Below are 21,582 nucleotides of genomic sequence, written 5' to 3'. Positions count from 1 at the left end.
TCAGCTTCTACTAGAATGACTTTTTTTTTTTTGAGAGAGAGAGATCATGAGGGGGGTGGGTGGAGGGAGAAGCCCACTCCCTGCTGAGCAAGGAGCGATGCGGGACTTGATCCCAGGACTCTGGGATCATGATCTGAGGGAAGGCTTAACTGACTGAGCCACCCAGGCATCCCGAATTTTTGGCTTTTATGTCTGCATATTTTACTTTTGTTTTTAATGTTAAGTGGAGTTGTTTCTACCATAAGTCAATTCAGAGTACCTTTCTGAAATACAACTTTAGCTTACAGATCTAATAGCAGGAAAACAGTAGTTTAAAAAAGGACTTTAAGGAGTAATATATGGGAAAAAACGATTTAGTTATTTTTCATATTGCTTGAATTTAGGTAATAACTACCACTTTCTTAGAAGACATCTAAATTCCAGACATTATACTTGAAACTTTATATATAATTTCTAAAAATATATGGAACAAATGCTTAATTTAATTATTGTAGAATAAAGGAGTAGAATTATTGTTTAACTTGGTACCAGATATATACTGTCTAGTAATGAATTTTCTGAAATGTGTCTAAACTAGAAATGTGTAGGAAATGAAAGTACTACTTAGGCATTTTTACCAAAATTGATTTTAGCTGAAGATGTGTAGATATACTTGAGTAACTTAGAATTCTAGGTCTAGATAGTTACAATTTGAAGTAATGAAACTGAATTCTCACCAAAGGTTTGTTGTGATATATGAGTGTATGTGTATATATACATAAATATATACACACATAAAAGATAATTTAGTATCTAATAATTTGGTGTATAGACTATATTTCATTGTTGTTTCTGCTTTTGCTGTATAAGGGAGTTTGATGCCCCAGTTAAGTATTTTTGAGTACCTTGGTTTTTTGTTTGTTTTTTTAAAGGTTTTATTTATTTGAGAGAGAGACAGAGAGAAAGAGCACACAAGTGGGGTGAGGGGCAGAGGGAGAAGCAGACCCCCTACTGAGCAGGGAGCCCAACGCAGGGCTTGATCCCAGGAACCCGGGATCATGACCTGAGTTGAAGGCTGACGCTTAACTGACTGAGCCACCCAGGTGCCCTACCTTGTTTTTTTCTTTTTTTCTTTTTTCTTTTTTTTTTTTTAAAGATTTTATTTATTTATTTGAGAGAGAGAATGAGAGACAGAGAGCACGAGAGGGAAGAGGGTCAGAAAGAGAAGCAGACCCCCTGCCGAGCAGGGAGCCCGATGCGGGACTCGATCCCGGGACTCCAGGATCACGACCTGAGCCGAAGGCAGTCGCTCAACCAACCGAGCCAACCAGGCGCCCCTTGTTTTTTTCTTTTTAAGAGTTTTTGAGTAACACATTTTCCATACAGTTAAATAATTTTGCATTTTTCCCTCACAGTCATCTCTGCATGTATTTACCATTCAGCATAATCTGTAACAAAATTTGAAGTAAAGAAAATCACTAAAGTAATAAAACCAAAACAAAGTATATTAAAGCGTGAAAAATAACAAGAATAGTAAAATAGTCTGTTGATTTTTTCCAGATCTCTTTTCCACTATTAAGCTATTTTCCTGTTTTACTTTAGGAGTTATTTTCTGTGTATGTACCAACTCCATTATTTATTTTAGCCATTTAGTAGTGACTTAGCTTCCTTAGCTTTTGGTCTGTTTTACCAAATAATACTTGGAAAACTTGCTAAAATTTTTGTAGTTAATAATACATATAAACTGTAGGTTTTGCAAAAAGGCAAAGCATACTAGCAGAAATAGAGACCCTTTTAAATGTCTCAAACCGTTGACCTGTGGAAAAAGCCAGTCAGGGCCCACACACTACACAAAAATCAGTTTAGAGCTCTGAGAGTGTTTATGTATATGTGTACTTTTTTTTTTTTACTTTTTATTTTTTTAAGATTTGTTCATTTGAGACACAGAGATACAGAGAGAGAGAGAGCATGAGCAGGGAGAGAGACAGAGGGAGAGGAAGAAGCAGGCTCCCCACTGAGCCAGGAGCCAGATGCGGAGTTCAATCCTGGGATCCGGACCTGAGCCAAAGGCAGATGCCCAACCATCTGAGCCACCCAGGCGCCCCTTTACTTTTCTTTTTTTAAAGATTTATTTATTTTGTGGGGCAGAGAGTGCACGAATTGGGGGATGGGCAGAGGGAGAACCTCAAGGGGACTTCCCGCTAAGCACGGAGCCCAACTTGGGGCTCAGTCCCACCACCCATGAGATCATGACTTGAGCTGAAACAGAGTTGGACGCTCAACTGCCAGCTACCAGGTGTCCTGTGTATGTGTACTTTTTAAAGAAAAAATTTAAGTCAATGATCTAACTCTTGCTTAATGATGGAAGGAGGAGGAGGCCAATAAGCACGAACCTCATTAAACTTTTTAAAGGGTAAATCTTTAATTAGAGTTTGTTATTTAAAAAGATGCAAATTCAACTTTGACCTAGAGCTGAGAAGGGAACATTAGAGTTTATAATCTCTTATTTCAGTGGCATTTTCCAACTTTTTGTTTTCTTGTTGAAGTTCATATCATACTACATTTTATAAAGAAAAAATGTCTGGTTTTAACCAGACTGTTTTTTTTTTTTTTAACCAGACCATTTTTAATAAAGATTGAAGATATACCATGTCACCACTGGCATAAGTGGAATTAATTATTTGGCTGTGTTCTTTAGGTTTGAGATAAAATTGAAGGAGAAAGGAAGAGTTTGTTTGATATGTGAGCTATAGTTTTCCTTGGTCAGTTGTGTCCATAAAAAGGAGAATTAGTTATAGATGTATGAAAAGAACCTTGTAATATCCCATTTTATAGACCCCAAGATTTCCAAAAAAGGAAATGCTAATACAATAATAGTATTTTTAAATTGCTTGATGAAATCTGTTAGGTTATCTGATAAAAAGTATCGTAATTTTCTTTATTAAAAACTACTTTTAATAATTTTTTTCTTTGAATTGCAAATGACATTTTTTATGTTTATGCAGTCATTTGCTGGAGGTAGTTAATATAAATAAAATGAATTTATATAAATAAAATGAATTTATAGAATAGAAACTAATTCCCTCTGCAAAAAAACAAGGGCAAATAAATTGAGTATTTACTATGATTACTGTATGCTCCAGTGATGGGTGATTATGGAAAGTAGAAATACAGCACAAAATACTTTTTTCACATAGCTATATTTGTAATAAATGCTGATTGAGCAGTAAGCTTGCTATATATAAATAAATGTATATAGAGTGAGCTGGAGAAATACAGTCATATGCTTAATTAGAAATCTTGTTAAAAGTAATTAATATTGCCCAGCCAACTTCCCTTCACATGCCCCTAAATTCCTCAGCAGCTGATCAGAAATATCTCTGCAAAAGCTCTATATAATAATGCAAAATAATTTGTTACTATGTTAAAAGTAATTTATTGGGCTTTTATTAAGATTTGTGTTAATGAGTGTGTAATTGTGAGTGGGAGGAATTGTGGCAGTTTGTTCTAACTTGTCTTACAAATTACGAGATTAAAAGAAAAATTTGTCCTTGTACTGGCTAAAAATGCTTTGAGAAAATATTACCTAATGAATTTTATGTAGTTATTTTAACATAATTTTGAACTATTAATTTTATAGTTTTTTGCAGCTTCTGATATTACCAATAACTGCATACTAGACGTTGGTAGGAAGGATCAATTCTGTAGATTTAGATTTAATAAGCATAATCATTGAAAGATTAAATACGACTAACATACCTGTGTATATTTCCTGTCAAATTTACTCCAGATTGATTGCTGACTCACAACTTCATTTTAGCAGTGTCATTTAGGATCCTATTTGAGTCAAACTATATAGCTTACTTTGATAATTAATAAAATAAGATATTCTAAATAAAGATAAATTTTACATTTGCAGTAGTATATATTTAGGAGAAGTTGACTTGTGTATTAGAATAATTTTCAGTAGTATTAGTGATGACTAATTTCATTACATCTGTTATGTTTCTTGTAGTATATTAAGTTTATATTATTTTTCATAGGAAATTTTCAAATTTAATAATTAGCTTGAGTTTTTAAATGTTTCCCTTTTAAATTTGCTCATGAATTTTAAATGTTTTTTGATATGTTGAGTTGTTTTGTATTACAGTGACTTGTGTACTTCTTGTATCATCAGATTAAAATTTTGCTTTCGAAGCATGTATGAGATAATACTGAGAATTATTCCTTGTACTATAACTTTTGTAGCAAAATACTTACGTAATAGTATAGCTATTCTAATTATGGCAGAGTTTGGTTTTAATTGGCCAAAGTTACAGAAATTTAATTTAAAGTTGTATAGTTAGTCTGAATATAGAGGAGTTATTTTATTTTAGAAGTATGGTAGATAAAAGGAAAGTTAAAATAAGAAATCATAGTCAAAGCTTGAAAACTGGAAAGCATTTTGAACATCACATGGATTAACCTTTTACAGAAAGGAACCTGACATTGTTGGTTGTAGAACTGCCCTTTTCCTAGAACATTGTTGTTACGGGAGTAATCTGAGCAATTTAAGGCTTCATTTCAGTAAACTGATAAACTGGAAACCATTTACATTTGAATGCTTGCATTTTTATCAGGGACTAGAATACCTAGCACATCTAAGCAGATGCGATACAAAGCAAAAGGACTCTAACATTTAAAAAATACTATAGTTCTAATTGTACCAAAGTGATAAGTGATTTAAATAGACAAATTACAAAGCCTTTGTGGCCCCCCTCCCATCCTGGAATAATATATCTAGTGCATATTTGATTAGAAGATTATGTTCCAGTTTGTAAATAAGCAAATAAGTATTTGTTTATTACTACTCAGTAATAGGATTTTTTGAGTGGAAGAAATAGGAGGGAAGTGGGAAAACAAAAAATAATTATATTAATATTGTAACTGTTAAGTGCTTACATTTCCCCCACAATATTGTCTTGTACTGTATGATTTTTCAGCATTTAAGAAGCGGTTTTGTTCTTTATAGCTGAACCAATAACGTTTCCATCTGGAGGAGGCAAGTCATTTATTATGGGTTCTGATGATGTTTTGTTAAGTGTACTGGGCCTTGGAGACCTTGCAGACTTGACGGTAACAAATGATGCAGACTATAGTTATGATGTAAGTGCAGTTTTATTTTTAATTTTTTAATGATTTAATAGAAGGCTCATTTTTTTGGAAACACTTATAAAACAGAATTAATGTCAAGGTGCATGGAAAAGATTAAGTGTCTCAATATGTTGATTTGAAGTGACATGTAGTTTTTCTTTTGTAATTTGTGGTGTTTAAATTTTCTTAGGTATTGTGGTGGATTAGCTAGAAGTTTGGGATGATTGATTACCTTATAATATTGGTTGATTAATATCTATCTGGAGTAGTCAACTCTCAATTATCTACTCAAATTAAGCCATATTTTGGTGTCAACAAGAGAAAAAATAGGTAACCTGAATCACTTGCCTTCAGGATACTTCTTAAAAATTATGTTTTATTTTTGAACTTTTATTTTTGTAAGCATAATGTTAAAGTTAGCTTGCCATTTCCTTAATACTTACTTACTCCTTCATTTGAGGGATGGGGAGAGAATGGAGATTGGATGGGAAGGGTAGTGTTCAGAGGTGAAACTTGTCTTGGATTAAATTTTTTATAGACAATAAACACTCAATTGAGAGTTAACTATACTTGTTTAGATTTTGTATGAATGAATTTGCAGTTTTTCAGCAAATTAATTTTTTCCCTTTTGTAACATTTCTTTTTTCTACATTTTATACTTACGTTATACCTAGATTGGCATGCTTTTTAGAGACGTCAGCCTTGGTGGGCTGGATTATTCTCATTAATATTTTCAAAGTATATAAGCAACTAAATTCTAGTAAACTTTTGACTACTTTAGAAGTGGTTTCACAGCCTGTCTTTACAGATGGAGAAATGAAGGTAAAAAGATTAACCTCTTACCAGTATCAACAATAATGAAAATAGGATGACAATATTCCTAAAGTGTCTTTAGTTCAGACTTCTGGAAAGTACCTTAATTTGCTTCCTTTAAAAATTTCACATGCTAATTTTCTAAATGACAACTGTATTGTTAATACTGTTCTCTTGGATTTTTGGTAGTAATTTATATAATTTTTATTGTTTTCATGTAAAGCATTGCAGCATGGTAGTTTTTTTTTTGTTGTTCTCATCTGACGTTTAATAGGACTTTTGGGTTTAGCCCGATGATTAGGTAAAACAGATTAAGGAACTCTTCATTTGATCTAGGTATTTGAAAGCTACTTGAAGTTATTCTTCTTAGTATCATTTATTAAATGATAAAGATTTGTTATAAAGTTTTTAAGGTACATTAAATTTCCACCGGACATTTTAGCAAAGCAGTTTAATATATATATTTTACACACCAAAACACACAAAACTCCACATGCCTATCAGTTTACTACTTTTACCACTAAATATTGCACTCTTTCTTTTTAGTTGCCTGCCAATAAGGATGCCTTTCGAAAGACATGGAACCCCAAGTATACACTACGTAGCCATTTCGATGGAGTACGGGCATTAGCTTTTCATCCTGTAGAACCTGTGCTGGTTACTGCCTCTGAGGACCATACTCTGAAACTTTGGAACTTGCAAAAAACAGTTCCTGCCAAAAAGCAAGTATTTTCATGTTAGCCTATCTTTTTTCCTTCCAAATTTGCTAATAATTTTAAGTTAATTACCCTTCTTTATGGTTCTCTTTTTTTAAGCTTTCATTTGATCTTACCTAGTGATTCTTGAATGTCAGCCAGTGATTTGCAGTTACTTAATTACCTCCTCCTCCCCTACCCTTCTTTTCTCCTCTTTTAGGAGTGCCTCTTTAGATGTAGAGCCTATCTACACATTTAGGGCCCACATGTAAGTTTTATTGAATTTGTACTTAAATTAACAACCATAGTTATTGTTAACTATTATTTATCAACCCTCAAACCTTAAAATTTTCTCATAATGTTTGTTTTATAATAGAAAAAACATTCGTTGAGTAGTATTTCATTTGATTAATAATTGTATTAGAATATAATCAGTACTGTTCAAATTTATGTTTTAAATTTTAAACAATTTTTAGATAACGCATGAATTTAGAGGTTGGGGGATACAGATATGAGTTTCTTCTTAGACTTTCTAAGTAATTTTTTGCCTCTTTTCCTATAATAGTGGTCCTGTTCTATCATTAGCTATTAGTTCTAATGGAGAACAGTGTTTTAGTGGTGGTATTGATGCAACCATCCAGTGGTGGAATATGCCTAGCCCTAATGTGGATCCCTATGATACATATGGTAAGTGAAAGGCTTAAAACATTTTTTTAAGTGAGTGGAGCTGACAAAATGTTATTATAAGGTTGTTTAAACATGTATTAGTCTCCTTATTTAGTTTTCATTTGCTTTATTAAAGGGAAAAATTAAGCAGTATCATTCCATGGAATATTTAAGCCTGTGAATTGGTACTTTATTGTCCAAAAATAAAAAAAAAACTATATTAAAATAATTTTAGTACTAGTTAACAAAAAGGAGAACACAATTTATTATAAGGAACAATTTTTTTTTTTTTTTTTTTTTTTTTAAAGATTTTATTTATTTATTCGAGGCAGAGAGAATGAGAGACAGCATGAGAGGGAGGAGGGTCAGAGGGAGAAGCAGACTCCCTGCAGAGTAGGGAGCCCGATGCGGGACTCGATCCCGGGACTCCAGGATCATGACCTGAGCCGAAGGCAGTCGCTTAACCAACTGAGCCACCCAGGCGCCCAGGAACAATTTTTTAAACTTAAGAGTTTACGTAGTTCAAAAATACTTAGAAGAAAGTAGAAACAAATTGTGACAATCAGTGTGTAAATCAGTACAACTTTTTATTTTTTTTTTTAATTTTTATTTTTTTTAGTACAACTTTTTAGAGGACAAAAAATTTCTTAAGTAAAACCCTTTTACTCACAAATGACACTTTTAGAATCTGTCCTATAGAAATACCTGTACCTGTATTCAAATATATTTATAAGGGCATGTTTGTAATTATAAAAAATTAAAAGGAGTATTTATTAGTATGAGAAGAGTTAAATGAACAGTGGTCCACTTAATGGTTGGTCCATTTAAAAAAATTTCAGGAGCGGGATGCCTGGGTGGCTCATTCGGTTAAGCGTTTGCTTTTGGCTCAGGTCATGATCCCAGGGTCTTGGGATTGAGTTCCGCATCGGGCTCCTTGCTTAGCAGGGAGCCTCCTTCTCCCTGTGCTTGTGCTCTCTCTCAATCTCTCTGACAAATAAATAAATAAAAAGCTTAAAAAAAAGAATGTATTCTGACTCTGACATTGTTAGACATTAGAAAAATTTTTTTTTCAGGAGCTCTTTGGTCTTTTTATTTAACACACACTTGGTGCCTAAATTTGCCAGGTATAGTGTTAAGCACTACATCAAGAAATAAGAATTAGTCTAGTGAAAAGACAGACATTAAACAAATAAGCAAGGAGGTGGAGTCTGTGGTTAGAAATTATAATAAGCAGTATGAAGATAAAAGTACTATGGAAGAGAATCTTTAGATATAGTCCAAAATAGTGACATTTAAGCCAAAATCTAAAGGATAAAAGGAAACTTAGGGTGTACTTGGGTGGCTCAGTCAGTTGAGCATCCGACTGTTGGTTTTGGCTCAGGTCAGGGTCGTGGGATTGAGCCCTGTGACAGGCTCCGCACTTGGTGCAAAGTCTGCTTGAGATTCTTTCTAAATAATAAAATTTTTTTTTTTTTTTTTTTTTAAGGAAACTTTCAGGAAAGAGTTTTAAGCCAGAAAGTGACCAATAAAGGTAGGGTTTGAAAAGGTGACTCTGGCTATTGTAAGGAGACTAGATTAGGGGTGGGAGAAGTGGAGAAAAGAATACTAATGTAATGTTGTAAAGTTGTAATGTAGTGGTCCAGTAGACTAAGTGAGAGATGACGTTTCCATGGTCATAATGACAGTAAAGCAGTTAGTAGCAGAGCAGTTAGAAATGGATTTATGATACACTGGGGAAGTAGGGTAGAATAGGAAGAATCTACTAATAAATTGGATTGAATGGATAAAGTGATGGATAAGTGATTCTTGATTTTGTTACTTTTTTTTTTTTTTTTTAAAGATTTTATTTATTTATTTGACAGAGACACAGCGAGAGAGGGAACACAAGCAGGAGGGGGTGGGAGAGGGAGAAGCAGGCTTCCTGCCGAGCAGGGAGCCCAATGCGGGGCTTGATCCCAGGACCCTGGGATCATGACCTGAGCCAAAGGCAGACGCTTAACGACTGAGCCACCCAGGTGCCCCTTGATTTTGTTACTTTCTAAAACCGCTTTATTGAGATATAATTCACATGATAAAATTCACCCTTTTTATGTATACAGTTTTTACTGTTTATATCATATGTATACAGTTTTTACTATAGTCACAGGGTTGTGCATCCATTACCACTACCTAATTGAGAACATTTTTATCACCACTCTTGTATTTTTTGACATGAACAATTGAGTATATAATGGTAGATATTGAAATGGGGGAAGAACAGGTGTGAGGATTAAAGATGGTGAGTTCAGTTTTTAGGCATATTAAGAGATGGCAGTATCAAGTAGTTAATATCAAGATATGAGAATGTATTGTATAACATAGAGAAGAGTGTGTTGTATAGGGCATGAAGTGAGGACAAAGTCCTGAGCAACTCTGATATTGGGAGGGTGACTACAGCAGGAAACTGCTGGAGTGGCCTGTGAGGAAGGAGGAAGTGCAGGAAAATGTGGGATCATGGAAGCATACCAAAAGAAAAACCCTTTTGAGAAGAAGGAAGCAGTCTGTACTTTCATATGTTGTTGAGAGGTCTAATAATATGAAGATAGAAAGGTTCCTTTTTTTATGTGACAAATCTGTCACCCAGGTTTTAGCTAGAGGTTGGATGCTGGGACTAAGACCAGAGGGTGAAGGGACCTGTGGGCAACTTTTTAAGGTACACTCTGGATAAAAAGCAATGTGATGAGAATAACCAAGAAAAAATGTTCGAAGAAAGAAAAATTTTATTAAACTTGATAAAAGAGTTCATCATCGGTGATTTTAGCAAGGGTTATTTTGGTGTAGTGATGGTATCAAAACCATATTACATTGATTTAGAGAGTGAATGAGAGGGAAAAAAGCATTTTGTTCAATATGCTCTTCTGCTGTCTGTTGGAAGGGTATTGTAAGGTTAATGAAGGTTTTTGTTTAGGTCAGGAGATTCTGGAGCATATTTGTTTGCTGTGGTAATGATCCTAAGGAGAAGGAGAATTATTGTGTAGTAGGGAAACCGTAAACATGAAAGCAAGTTAGTGAGTTGAATGGAATCCAGAGTTTACCTGGTAGAATTATTAGCCTTTGAGAAGAAGGTGGACAGTTCCTTGCTCCTATCTGGAAGCAAGTTACACTAGTAGATTGGGTGGAGGAAAGATGGGGAAGGGGTTCTTATTTCAGTGCTGCATTTTCTCAGTGAAGTCGATAATCAGAGATAATCATTCATGAGGAAGGGAGGTTGGGAACTGAAAATTCTGGAGGTGGTAAGAAATAGCTGTGGAAGGTGGGAATTTGCTAGAGAAACAGGATTATAGGCCAGATGGTACTCAGTGTTATTATTAGCCACCATATCCATCAAATGATAAATGAGTAAGTAAAATCCATACAATGGGTATTATATGACAATAAAAAGAAATGAAGTACCGAGGCATGCTACAACATGGACAAACCTTGGGAACATTATGCTAAGTGCAAGAAGCCAGTCACAAAGGACCATTTGTATGAAATGTCCCGAATAGTCAAACTTAAAAAAACAAAGTAGATTAGTGGTTATGTAGGGCTGCAGAAAAGCAGGAAGGAAGAAGTGGGGGTTGGGAATGGCTAATGAGTGATCAGAGTGTCCTAAAATTGACGTGCTAATGATTGTATAACTCTGTGAACATAATAAAAACCATTGTATCTTACACTTTTATTTTTTTTTAAAGATTTTGTTTATTTATTAGAGCATGAACGGGGGCAGGGAGGGGCCAAGGGAGAAGGACAAGCAGACTCCCTGCTGAGTACAGAGCCTGACATAGTGCTCCATCCCAGACCCTGAGATCATGACTTGAGCCAAGCCAGACACTTGACCAGCTGAGCCACCCAGGCGCCCCCTTGAATTGTATACTTTAAATTGGTGAATTATATGGTATGGGAATTCTGTCTCACTAAAGCTGTTTTTTAAAACAGTGTATGTTCTTTATAGAAAATTCTAAGAATACAGGAAAGTATTTTGGGGGAGATGAAAAATAACCCGTAATTCTACAACTTAGAGATGGCCAGTGTGTAAACTTTGGTTATCTTCTTATGTGTAGTCTTTATACTTAATTATATGGTAAGTTATACTTATCCGAAACATTTCTTTCCAACTTCTTTTAGCTAATTTTTGTTTGTTTGTTGTTTTTTCCCAGAGCCAAATGTTCTAGCTGGCACTTTAGTTGCACATACAGATGCTGTCTGGGGTCTTGCTTATAGTGGCATAAAGAATCAATTACTGTCTTGTTCAGCAGATGGCACTGTTAGGTTATGGAATCCACCAGAAAAACTGCCATGTATTTGCACTTACAATGCAGACAAGGGTAAGTAAATGTTGCCCTCTAAAAAAAGCTGATTTTTTTAAAATTTGGAAGATAGAAATGACAAAGCAAATGATTGATTACTATTCCTGTGCTACTCTAAGAGATACATTGAAAGAATTTTATAAAGCATGTGATAATCTTTTTACTCTTAGTCATTTCTTATAAACAAGAAAGGAGTTTTGCAAGTATATCCTATAGCTCGGTGCTTTTTGACCTTTTCCAGGACATGTCCTATTTAAAAAATAAAACTGTGTAGTAGTGAAGTAGACAAATGAGGCTGCTCGTAGAAACAACATGAGGCCCTCCACCTGCTGGAGGTGGCTACCCACAAAGACTGAAGGGATCACAGTCTTAAGCATATCTGATATGTATGAGCACACTAGTTGAGAAGTCTAGCCAAAATCACTGAATTAGCACCCTTGGGGGGGGTGGGGAGTACAAACTGAATTACATGTAGAATTTCAAATCTTTTCCCATCATAGAAAGCTGTAAGCAGTTTGCTTTGTGATACCATTTGTTTATATACATGTTTGTGTACTGGTATTAGTCATGTTTTCCAAGACATTTTTCAGTTATTTTAAAAATCAGACCTTTTATTTTTATTAGAAACTATGTTTTCTCTTAAAGCATTTTAGAGAAATAGTATATGCTTATTTTTGTAGGGTTACTCTTAGATACCTTAGTGATTCTACTAATTTTTCAATTAGCCAAACTTTTGAGGTAAAAATTTATTTAGATATTTGTTGCTTACTTCATCTGGGTAATTTATTGCTTGACACTGGATTGCACCTAGTTGTGCATTGATCTAGCCAGTTGAATGTTACAAAGGCAGAAATTGCTGCCCAGGACATGGTAGGATAGTACTGCGTTGGCGGATTCCAGACTCCAAGCTTTATTTTCATAGATCCAAAATTTCAGCTTGTGTGAGCTACTTGATAAGGCTTGTAGGTCTCAAACAGGTGCAATCTCCCAAGATAGTGATGTGAGAATGCTAATTTATCATTTTACAGTAAAAAATAACTTCGGTACATACCTCCTCATAATTTTTGAGCCCCTCTAATTATATTTTTCTTATACTGTTAAATAGAATGTTAAAATAACTAAAAATAATTGAGGGAACGTTATCTATTATATTTCACTGTCTGAACATAATTGTTCTTTTTCATTATTAACATTATTTCAAGAATACTTGAGTTCCTTTTTCTTATTAGAAAATCTAATTTTAGGGATTTCTAAATTGTTTTTACATTGTATCTCTTTGGGCTCCTTTTCAGAGCATGGAATACCTACATCTGTTGACTTTATAGGCTGTGATCCAGCTCATATGGTGACCTCTTTCAACACTGGTAGTACAGTAATTTATGATTTAGAAACATCACAATCATTGGTAATGCTTTCATCACAGATAGATTCTGGTAAGTTTTCATAGGTTTCTTTGAAATCTTTAAAAGGATTATTACACAATAGAGGGTAATCTTTTAAGTTTTACATTTTGACTGTTTGAATTTATGATGAAAAAGTTTCAGTGCGTTATAGGTGTACTTATTTACAGTGTTTTTGCAGTTTTCTCAAATTATGCTTAAAAGCTTGGAGGATTTCGGGGGGGGGGAACAGAGAGAGTAAGAGCAATGTAAATGTGAAAGCAGGGGAGATAATTTTAAAGTTTTAATGAAAATACATATGAAAGTAGAGAAAATAATATAAGCCGGAGGAAAGCATCATCCATCTCTTACAATTATGTGTGAATGGCCAATGTTTTTAGTGTAGAATGGGCTATGTGTTTTACAGTTTATTTAAATAGGGTTCCAAATAAGGCCTATGCATTGTAATTGGTTGATATGTCCCTCAGGTTTCTTCTTACCTGTAGGTTACCCCTCCATCTCTTCTATTTCCCTTGCATTTTTTTATTGAAGAAATTGAATCGTTTATCCCGTAGCTTCCACAGTGTGGATTTTGCTGGTAGCATCCTTGTGGTATCATTTAATGTGCTTTCTCTTTTCATTTTATTTCCTATAAATAGATTATAGATCTAGAGGCTTATTCAAATTCAGGTTTAATATTTTTATTTGTCTTCATTATGAAGTTTTTAAATGTTTTTGGCAAAACTACTTTATAGTAATTTGTGAGCTCCTATCAGAAGTAAATATTGTCTGGTTGTTTATCTTTACGTTTTCAGTCTTGATCATTGTCTAGGTCCATTAATTCATTAATTCTGTTGAAAAATGATTTTCTAATTCTTTTATTCCTTCTCTACTTATTAGCTAGAATATTTCTATAAAAAGGAACACCCCGCATCAATAACTTGGTTACCCTGGAGTTAGTGATTACAAGTGAAGGGAAAGATCAATTATTGATCCCTCCCCGACTTTATCAGTTTTCAGAATAATGAGGTTGTTTCCTAGCATTACCCAGAGGTGACCATTGAGTCTTTTGGGTGGTGTTTGTTTTTATTACCATTATAATCTCTAATCTCGGATATAAATGTATCTGATGTGTTTCAGTCTCTTGCAGGTATTACCTTTATCAGTCTTCAGGCTGTTTCATCTTTGGCCAGTGCGAGCTTCTTCAGGTTGGCTCTTGAGTCCTTTTGACATGACTCTGGTAGTCATTGATAACTTTCTTACTTTCTGATATGGCAAGATGTTTTGGGTTCATCTTGTTCATTTTGTGCCCCAGACTGAAATCCTGCATTTCTCTAAGGAGCCATGGTTTCTTTTAGTGGAAAATGACATGTAGAGATTACAGTATAGGTGCAAGGCTTTTGGGTTGGTCCTGATGACTTTTATGGCTCTTGAGTTGCTTGTTGGTTTGGGCAGCTTCAGTGGACAGAGCTAGAAATGCATTTTTAAAAAAGAAAAACACTGATAAATTCATACAAATACTTCCCGTTCAAATTCAGATGTATCTGTTTGCTTTTTACCTCATCTTAATCATGTCGAAACTCTTGGTTGTCAGCAAAATCATCTTCATCATCTCCCATTTGATTTATTCCACAGTACAGATATAGTCATCTCATAATAATAAAACCAACACCACCACCAGTAGTTTGATTAATGATAATGGTTTCATATTCATGGTGTATTCCACTCGGGACGGGACATCTAATTATTCTGCTTTAAAGTCACTTGAAATGGTTCATTTCTTTGTGTTTATACCCCAAATGGATATACAGTTACAGTCATTTGTTTAATTTTACTTTTTTTTTTTTGGTGAGTGCCTTTAAAAAATCATTTTATAACTATTTAAACCATTTAAATGGTTTCATGGTCAAATCTCAAACCAAATTATACTCAAAGGTTTCTTTCCCAGCATCTTTTCAACTCTACTCCCTTTCTCCCTCTAACACAGGTAATGTGTCTAAGTTAAGAGTTCTTTTATAGGGGCACCTGGGTGGCTCAGTCGTTAAGCCTCTGTCTTCAGCTCAGGTCATGATCCCAGCGTCCTGGGATCGAGCCCCGTGTGGGGTTCCCTGCTCCGCGGGGATCCTGCTTCTCTCTCTCCCACTCCCCCTGCTTGTGTTCCCTCTCTCGCTGTGTCTCTCTCTGTCAAATAAATAAATAAAATCTTAAAAAAAAAAATTCTTTTATGTATGTGGAATGACTGATGTAGTTAAAATCTAATAAATGTTGATGATATTTTCCCATTAGTTTTGATCCCTCTCTGTTCTTCCTCATCTCTAATAAGAAATTAAGAACTTGGTAGGATAAGGGTTGTTCCTTGCAAACATCTAATTTTCACTTGCAAATTTGTTCATTAAATGTTTATAATTCATTTATGGACTGGTTATTTAAAGTAATAATTACTGTGGGTCTTTAAGGTTCTAAACCACCTATACTGACAGTCTGCATTAAAATATTCCTAATTTTTCCTAAATTTGAGCTTAATACTATCCATATTATAGGACATGATAGCTTACACTTCTATTTTTTAAGAAACTGTATCTCTCTAGAGCTCTAGTTTTAGTTTTCAGATTTTTATTTTATACAAATGCTTTAATTTTTTAAATGATTCTTACTTTTTGGTAAGCCTAAAAAGGCTGTCATCTAGGGGCACCTGGGTGGCTCAGTCTGTTAAGTGTCTGCCTTCAGCTCAGGTCATGATCCCAGGGTTCTGGGATCGAGCCCCATGTCAGGCTCCCTGCTCAGTGGGGAGTCTGCTTCTCACCCTTCCTCTCCCTCTGCCCCTCTTGCCCTGCTCGTGTTTTCTCTCTCTGTCTCAAATAAATAAAATTTTTTTTTTTTTTTTTTTTTTTTATTTGACAGAGACAGCGAGAGAGGGAACACAAGCAGGGGGAATGGGAGAGGGAGAAGCAGGCTTCCCGCGGAGCAGAGAAGCCCGATGCGGGGCTCGATCCCAGGATCCTGGGATCATGACCTGAGCCGACGCTTACAGACTGAGCCACCCAGGCGCCCCTCAAATAAATAAAATCTTAAAAAAAAAAAAAAAAAAAAAAAGCCATCATCCAAATTTTAACGGAAAGTTTGAACTTTAGTGCATTATCTTCCTTTATTTTTCAGGTTTACAATCCAATAATCACATTAACAGAGTAGTAAGTCATCCCACACTTCCTGTTACAATAACTGCTCATGAAGATAGACACATCAAATTTTTTGATAATAAAACGGGTAAGTAGGTTATTGTATTTTCTTTTTAGTCTTAATACTTTAAATTTGAGATGATCAAAAATGCTATTCTTTTTATGTAAGACATACTGAGTTTTTGCCTAAAAATTTGCCAAGTTAAACTATTTCAACTCAGATTTTCACTTCATGTAGTACACTTACATGTTAAGTTCTGTCCTTAATTGCCTATCAATTATGTTTTCTCCGTGTCATGTTAAATATAAACCCATCCATTTGAAATTTTTTCTTTCAAATTCTGTTGTTGAAAGGTCTCTTTCTGGGGTTTGGTACTTCAGATATGCTCTTAGAATTATTCCTCAGGAGATGAAATGATGAAATAGTGGAAATTGTTAATTGTTATTTTCCCTCTATTTCTTGTGAGGAAACTTACCAGTTATATAGAAGTGAAATTAAATTTTAATTTGGCCATTGGGTTATTTCTTTAATGACCTCTGTTTCATCTGTCATTAGAATACCACATGAAATACTGTTTGTGCTCAGGCTTCTTTGAGAAGCTAAAACGGGGGTTTTGAAGGATCTCCAAGTAAGAAACTTAAAAGTTAATTGCAGCATTATTGCAGGGCCACAGATTATCAAGCAAGACGGCAAATCGAAACTACAGATTTCTCTTTAAAATCTCACTGATTCATTCATTCATTGAAGTAGGCTCCACGCCAAAAGTGGGCTTTAAACTTACGACCCTAAGATCAAGAGTCAGATGCTCTATTGACTGAGCCAGCCAGGTGCCCCTCTACAAATTTCTCTTTGAAGGTTATATATAATTATTAATCTTATAATTAATGGTTATGATTATAACCATTAATTGGACATGGTTATAATTATTAATCTTTAGAGTCTTAAATAAATCCCTGTGTTCAGATAACACTCTAATGGACAGATTCCTTTTAACTCAGTAGAACAAGTTGAGAAGAGAATGAATATTTATAGTCTATATTGCATAGGAAAGAAGATTCATATTCATATGAAAGTTCTCACTTCAGCACCTCCTCAGAACAAGTCTTCGAACATTTTTATGAAGCCTCAGTCTCTTCTTCTGCTGCAAGCACAGAGATAATTTCCTTTACTGTGTTTCTGAAAAGATTTTTAAAAATTAACTATTGAAGATTTATATTTAGGTTTCTAAGAGGAGGAGGGTCAGGAATTTCAGTAGTTGTATTAACAGCGAAGTGTGAGTCTCTAGAGCTGTTTTATTGGCAGAAATGAAGAAAATGGTAATAAAATTTTATTTAATAACAAATAAGGAACCTATAGTCTTTCAGATTGTTTGCAAATTCTACCAATTTATTCTTTCTGTTAATTAGTCTAGTTACCTTATCTGTAATGTAAAGACAAAGCAGTAGGCTCTTAACAATGGAAAAATTCTTTCTAAATCCTGTCTCACTTCACACAAGGTACATACACATAACAACATAGTGTTAAATTAAACTGTAAATTGTGTTCGGATATACTGTTTCCAAAGAAATTTTTCCCTGAAAATTGGTAATTCATTTAAATGTGATAAACTGGAGTATTTTCATAGCTGGTCTGGTGTTGACAGCTAAGTTTTTAATAGAGTATTCTATCCAATGACTAGTGTATTTATTGAATTTATCTGAAACATTATAGAAATTGATACTATGGATGAACTCAATGAATTCTTAGATTTTTAACAAAAAAAGTATATTTAGCTTTTGTATTCTGCACGGCACTGGCTGCTATCATGTATAAGATGTGGTTTCTGCTCTCTGGGAGCTTATTGTTGTTTGGGGAAAATAGGACGTGTGTCTCTGTGTGTGTGCATGCGCACACAGGGCACTCATATTTGCGATAAGATGAGCCATACTAGGTAAAGGAGTCTTCATAGTGAAGGTTTGATCTTTGCCTTGAAGAAATGGGTAAGTTTTGTTGTTTTTTTGTTCTGTTTTGTTTTTAAGTGAAGAAGGTAGTAGGAAATTCCAGATAAGGGCCTATTTTGAGCAGAGGCAGAATGGTGGCTGGAACAAAAGTTTCTTATAGGTAAAGCTAAAGGGGTAAGTCTGGAAAAGGGAAACAAACTGTTGAGGAGAACTTTTCAGCGCCAGGCTAAGAATAATGGATTTTTGTTTATGCTATGCACTGTGAAAATCACTTAAGATATTTGAGCAGGGGTTTGTAAAATTGGTTTAGAAAGATTATTTAAATTGCATTATCTGGTAGATCTTTAAAGAATTTATAATTTCAATTTCTACTATTTGTTCTGGAGAGATATTAAGGGCTCATGATTTTTTAAAATTTTGGTAGAGGTACAAATTTGAGTTGCATATTAGTGTGCCTGAGAAACTTAGCTAGTGATGGTGAGTTTGGGAGAAGGTGTACAAGTGAGGGATATGGAGGAGTTGGAGACAGAAGATCATGATTTCGTTGTGGACTCATTTAGCAAAGTTTATTGAGGGTCTTGACATATCCTTGGGGTAGTTTTCAATGCTTTGTGAACAAAACAAACAAAATGTCTGGTCCTCTTAGAATTTATATTCTAGTGGTATCTTACTGCAAGTGAGATATCATTCTATTTGGTTTACATATATTAACATGTTTGTTCTAACAGCCATAAGACACATAAAGTATTATTATTATTCCCATCTTACAGTTGAAATAGAAGGCTTAAAAGAAGTTACATAATTTGTGGGGCGCCTGGGTGGCTGTCATTAAGCGTCTGCCTTCGGCTCAGGTCATGATCTCAGGGTCCTGGGATCGAGCCCCACATTGGGCTCCCTGCTCTGTGGGAAGCCTGCTTCTCCCTCTCCCACTCCCCCTGCTTGTGTTCCCTCTCTCGCTGTGCCTCTCTGTCAAATCAATCAATCAATCAATCTTAAAAAAAAGTTACATAATTTGTTGATTGTTAAACAGCAGAGAGAAATTACATGGTTGATGGATTCACACGCTGCATGCAGTTTGCATCCAGAGTCTACATTTTTTTTTTTTTTTTAATATCTCTTTTGGGCACCTGGGTGGCTTAGTCATTAAGCAGTCTGCCTTCAGCTCAGGTTATGATCCCAGGGTCCTGGGATTGAGCCCCACGTTGAGCTCCCTGCTCGGTGGGAAGCCTGCTTCTCCGTCAGTCCCTCTGCTGTGTTCCCTCTCTCGCTATGTCTCTCTCTGTCAAATAAATAAATTAAATCTTTAAAAAAAAATAGCTGTTTTGTCCCCATTTCATAGATGCTCACAATATTGATTACCCAAGTCAAAGGGCTTAAGGTGCCAGAGAGGGGAGAATGGGTGACTGCATGTATCCTCTGTTTTCCTCCGTTATAGGAGGAGAGAATTAACTTTGGTCAGTGAAGAGAGGCAGTAGCAGAGATGTAGGGCAAAAGTGAAATTGGTTAAATGTGAGAAGCTGCAAGTATATGTTGGTAAAGACAAAGTCCTAATTCTCGGGAGGTGTCAGAAGTTTTGTGACTTTTGTGGTCACCAGCATCCAACTTAGTTCAGCTTTCTGCCTCCTTATTCGCGTCCAGTCTGAAGAAGTCACTTAAATTTCGAAGTGGCCTTCTGACTGTATGGAGAGGAAGGGTTGATTGTAAGTTGGCTTTAGCATATCATAGGGTTAATTTAGTGGACAGGTAGGAGAACTGGAGACAAACTGGGAAACTATAGTACCCTTGAAGAAGTGAGTAGATCTGCTGTTTGGATGAAAGAATTCTTTGGTTTAAGACATGTTACATTTAGGAGATGCAGGATCGTTCTCAGGAGAGAAGTTGGAACTAGATTTGTGAATTAAGAGTTCTCATCATAGATTTGACATTTTAAGAGAAGCTAATGATGCTTGGTATTTAACCTCTAATGATTTGAGATTATTGTCCTGGAGGCTAACCATTTCATACTTGGTTTTTTTTTATATAGGAATGTTGCTAGGAATGGATTCTAGATCTGATGAGTTATGTTAGACTAAGCAATTAAAGGTAGTATGTTGAATGATTCTTCTGTTCCTCAGAATAGCAGAGAAGAATCTCTAAAATTATTCTGTTAGTATTAGTGAGAGACAGATGTGGTTTGAAATGATGAGAGACTAATTTTGTACTTAACTAATGATGTTAGTATTGCCAGAAAATGATAGGACCTTTTATGTTTTTCAGAGTAACTTTTTGCACCTTTGATTATGTTGTGGTTTTATATTCAGGCCAGGAGCTGTAGCAGACAAGCAAAGTAGATCTATTTCATGTCCTGTTGTGGAATGTCAACAGGGGACCAAAAACATGGCAAATGATTGTAACTAGAATTCTGGAGAAGGCCTCTCATTAGGAGCAACTCAGGCATTTGAGTAATAAAGACTCATTGCTGAATGAAAGGGTAGGAAATTTTAGAAATATCATTATTTGCTATTTTATTCCCTTCTTGGATGAATCAATTTATGATATTGCTTTCCATCCATCAAAGGCATATATTGCCAGTGCAGAGGCTAATCCCCTTGTCCCAAGGTATTTATGCAACACAACTTTGTACTTATAACTTGTTTTTTAATTTTAACTTGCTACTGAATCCCATTTTCTTGCCAAATCTTGAGTGAAGATATTCATTAAATCTGATTTTCCAGAATACTGTTTTTGCTACTATCTGGGGAAATCCAGAATAATTTCTCTAATATACTCTCACTCCTCTCCCCTTTCTTGTTTCTAATGTATAAAATGATTGACATTTCAAAGGATAAATGAATTTGATAATAGTAGAGTCTTTAGTTAGGAATATATCCTCTAGTGATTTATCAGTAACCCTGTATATGAAATAATCTTTACATTTCTTAACAAGAAAGATTTTTTCTGTTTCTAGTTTAATTCCACTTTATATGATCTTAAGCCTTTGATGCAACCATACAGTCATTATGTTTTCCACTGCCTACCAGGTACTGTCAGATTCATGTCGCACAGATGTCTTTTTTGGGGAGTAACTGGGAAAGTTCTGCATTAGAATTCAAATGCTCTTAAAAAAATTATTACAGGCATACCTCTGTGGGTTCAGTTTCACACCACTGCAGTAAAGCTGATTTGTCATTAAAGTGTGTCAAATGAATTTTGGTTTCCTAGTGTATATAAAAGTCGTGTTTATACCATACTGTTGTCTACTAAGTGTGTAATAGCATTATGTCTAAAAAAACACCCAACGTATGTACCTTAATTGAAGAATATTTATTGCAAAAAAAAAAAAAAATGCTAACCATTGCTGAGCTTTCACTGAGTTGGAAGCACTCATAGATCACCATAACAAATATAATAATAATGAAAAGGTTTGCATTATTGCAAGAATTACCAAAATGTGACGGAGACACAAAGTGAGCAAATGCTATTGGAAAATGGT

At 34.9% G+C, this 21,582-nt stretch overlaps 1 protein-coding gene across 5 annotated transcripts in view; it reads left to right on the top strand.

Annotated features, from left to right (window-relative positions):
• Nucleotides 1-21,582, top strand: part of STRN3 (striatin 3) — a 107,430-nt gene that overhangs the window by 83,455 nt on the left and 2,393 nt on the right. For 2 of the 5 annotated variants that reach the window (XM_045900670.3, XM_045900672.3), the window contains 8 exons: nt 4,991-5,124; nt 6,472-6,647; nt 6,841-6,888; nt 7,186-7,307; nt 8,773-8,817; nt 11,465-11,632; nt 12,907-13,047; nt 16,150-16,257. In XM_045900670.3, coding sequence (XP_045756626.1) covers nt 4,991-5,124; nt 6,472-6,647; nt 6,841-6,888; nt 7,186-7,307; nt 8,773-8,817; nt 11,465-11,632; nt 12,907-13,047; nt 16,150-16,257 — 942 coding nt within the window. Of the gene's footprint in view, nt 1-4,990; nt 5,125-6,471; nt 6,648-6,840; nt 6,889-7,185; nt 7,308-8,772; nt 8,818-11,464; nt 11,633-12,906; nt 13,048-14,133; nt 14,202-16,149; nt 16,258-21,582 lie in introns of all 5 variants that reach the window. The other 3 variants (XM_045900671.3, XM_045900673.3, XR_010405134.1) reach the window with 2 other exon arrangements.

This window comes from Mirounga angustirostris, unplaced genomic scaffold (assembly GCF_029215605.1).
Source record: "Mirounga angustirostris isolate CCGP_5_RB_7025 unplaced genomic scaffold, mMirAng1.0.hap1 SCAF_9, whole genome shotgun sequence".
Lineage (NCBI taxonomy): Eukaryota > Metazoa > Chordata > Mammalia > Carnivora > Phocidae > Mirounga > Mirounga angustirostris.
This window is presented reverse-complemented; position numbering and strand designations above follow the sequence as displayed.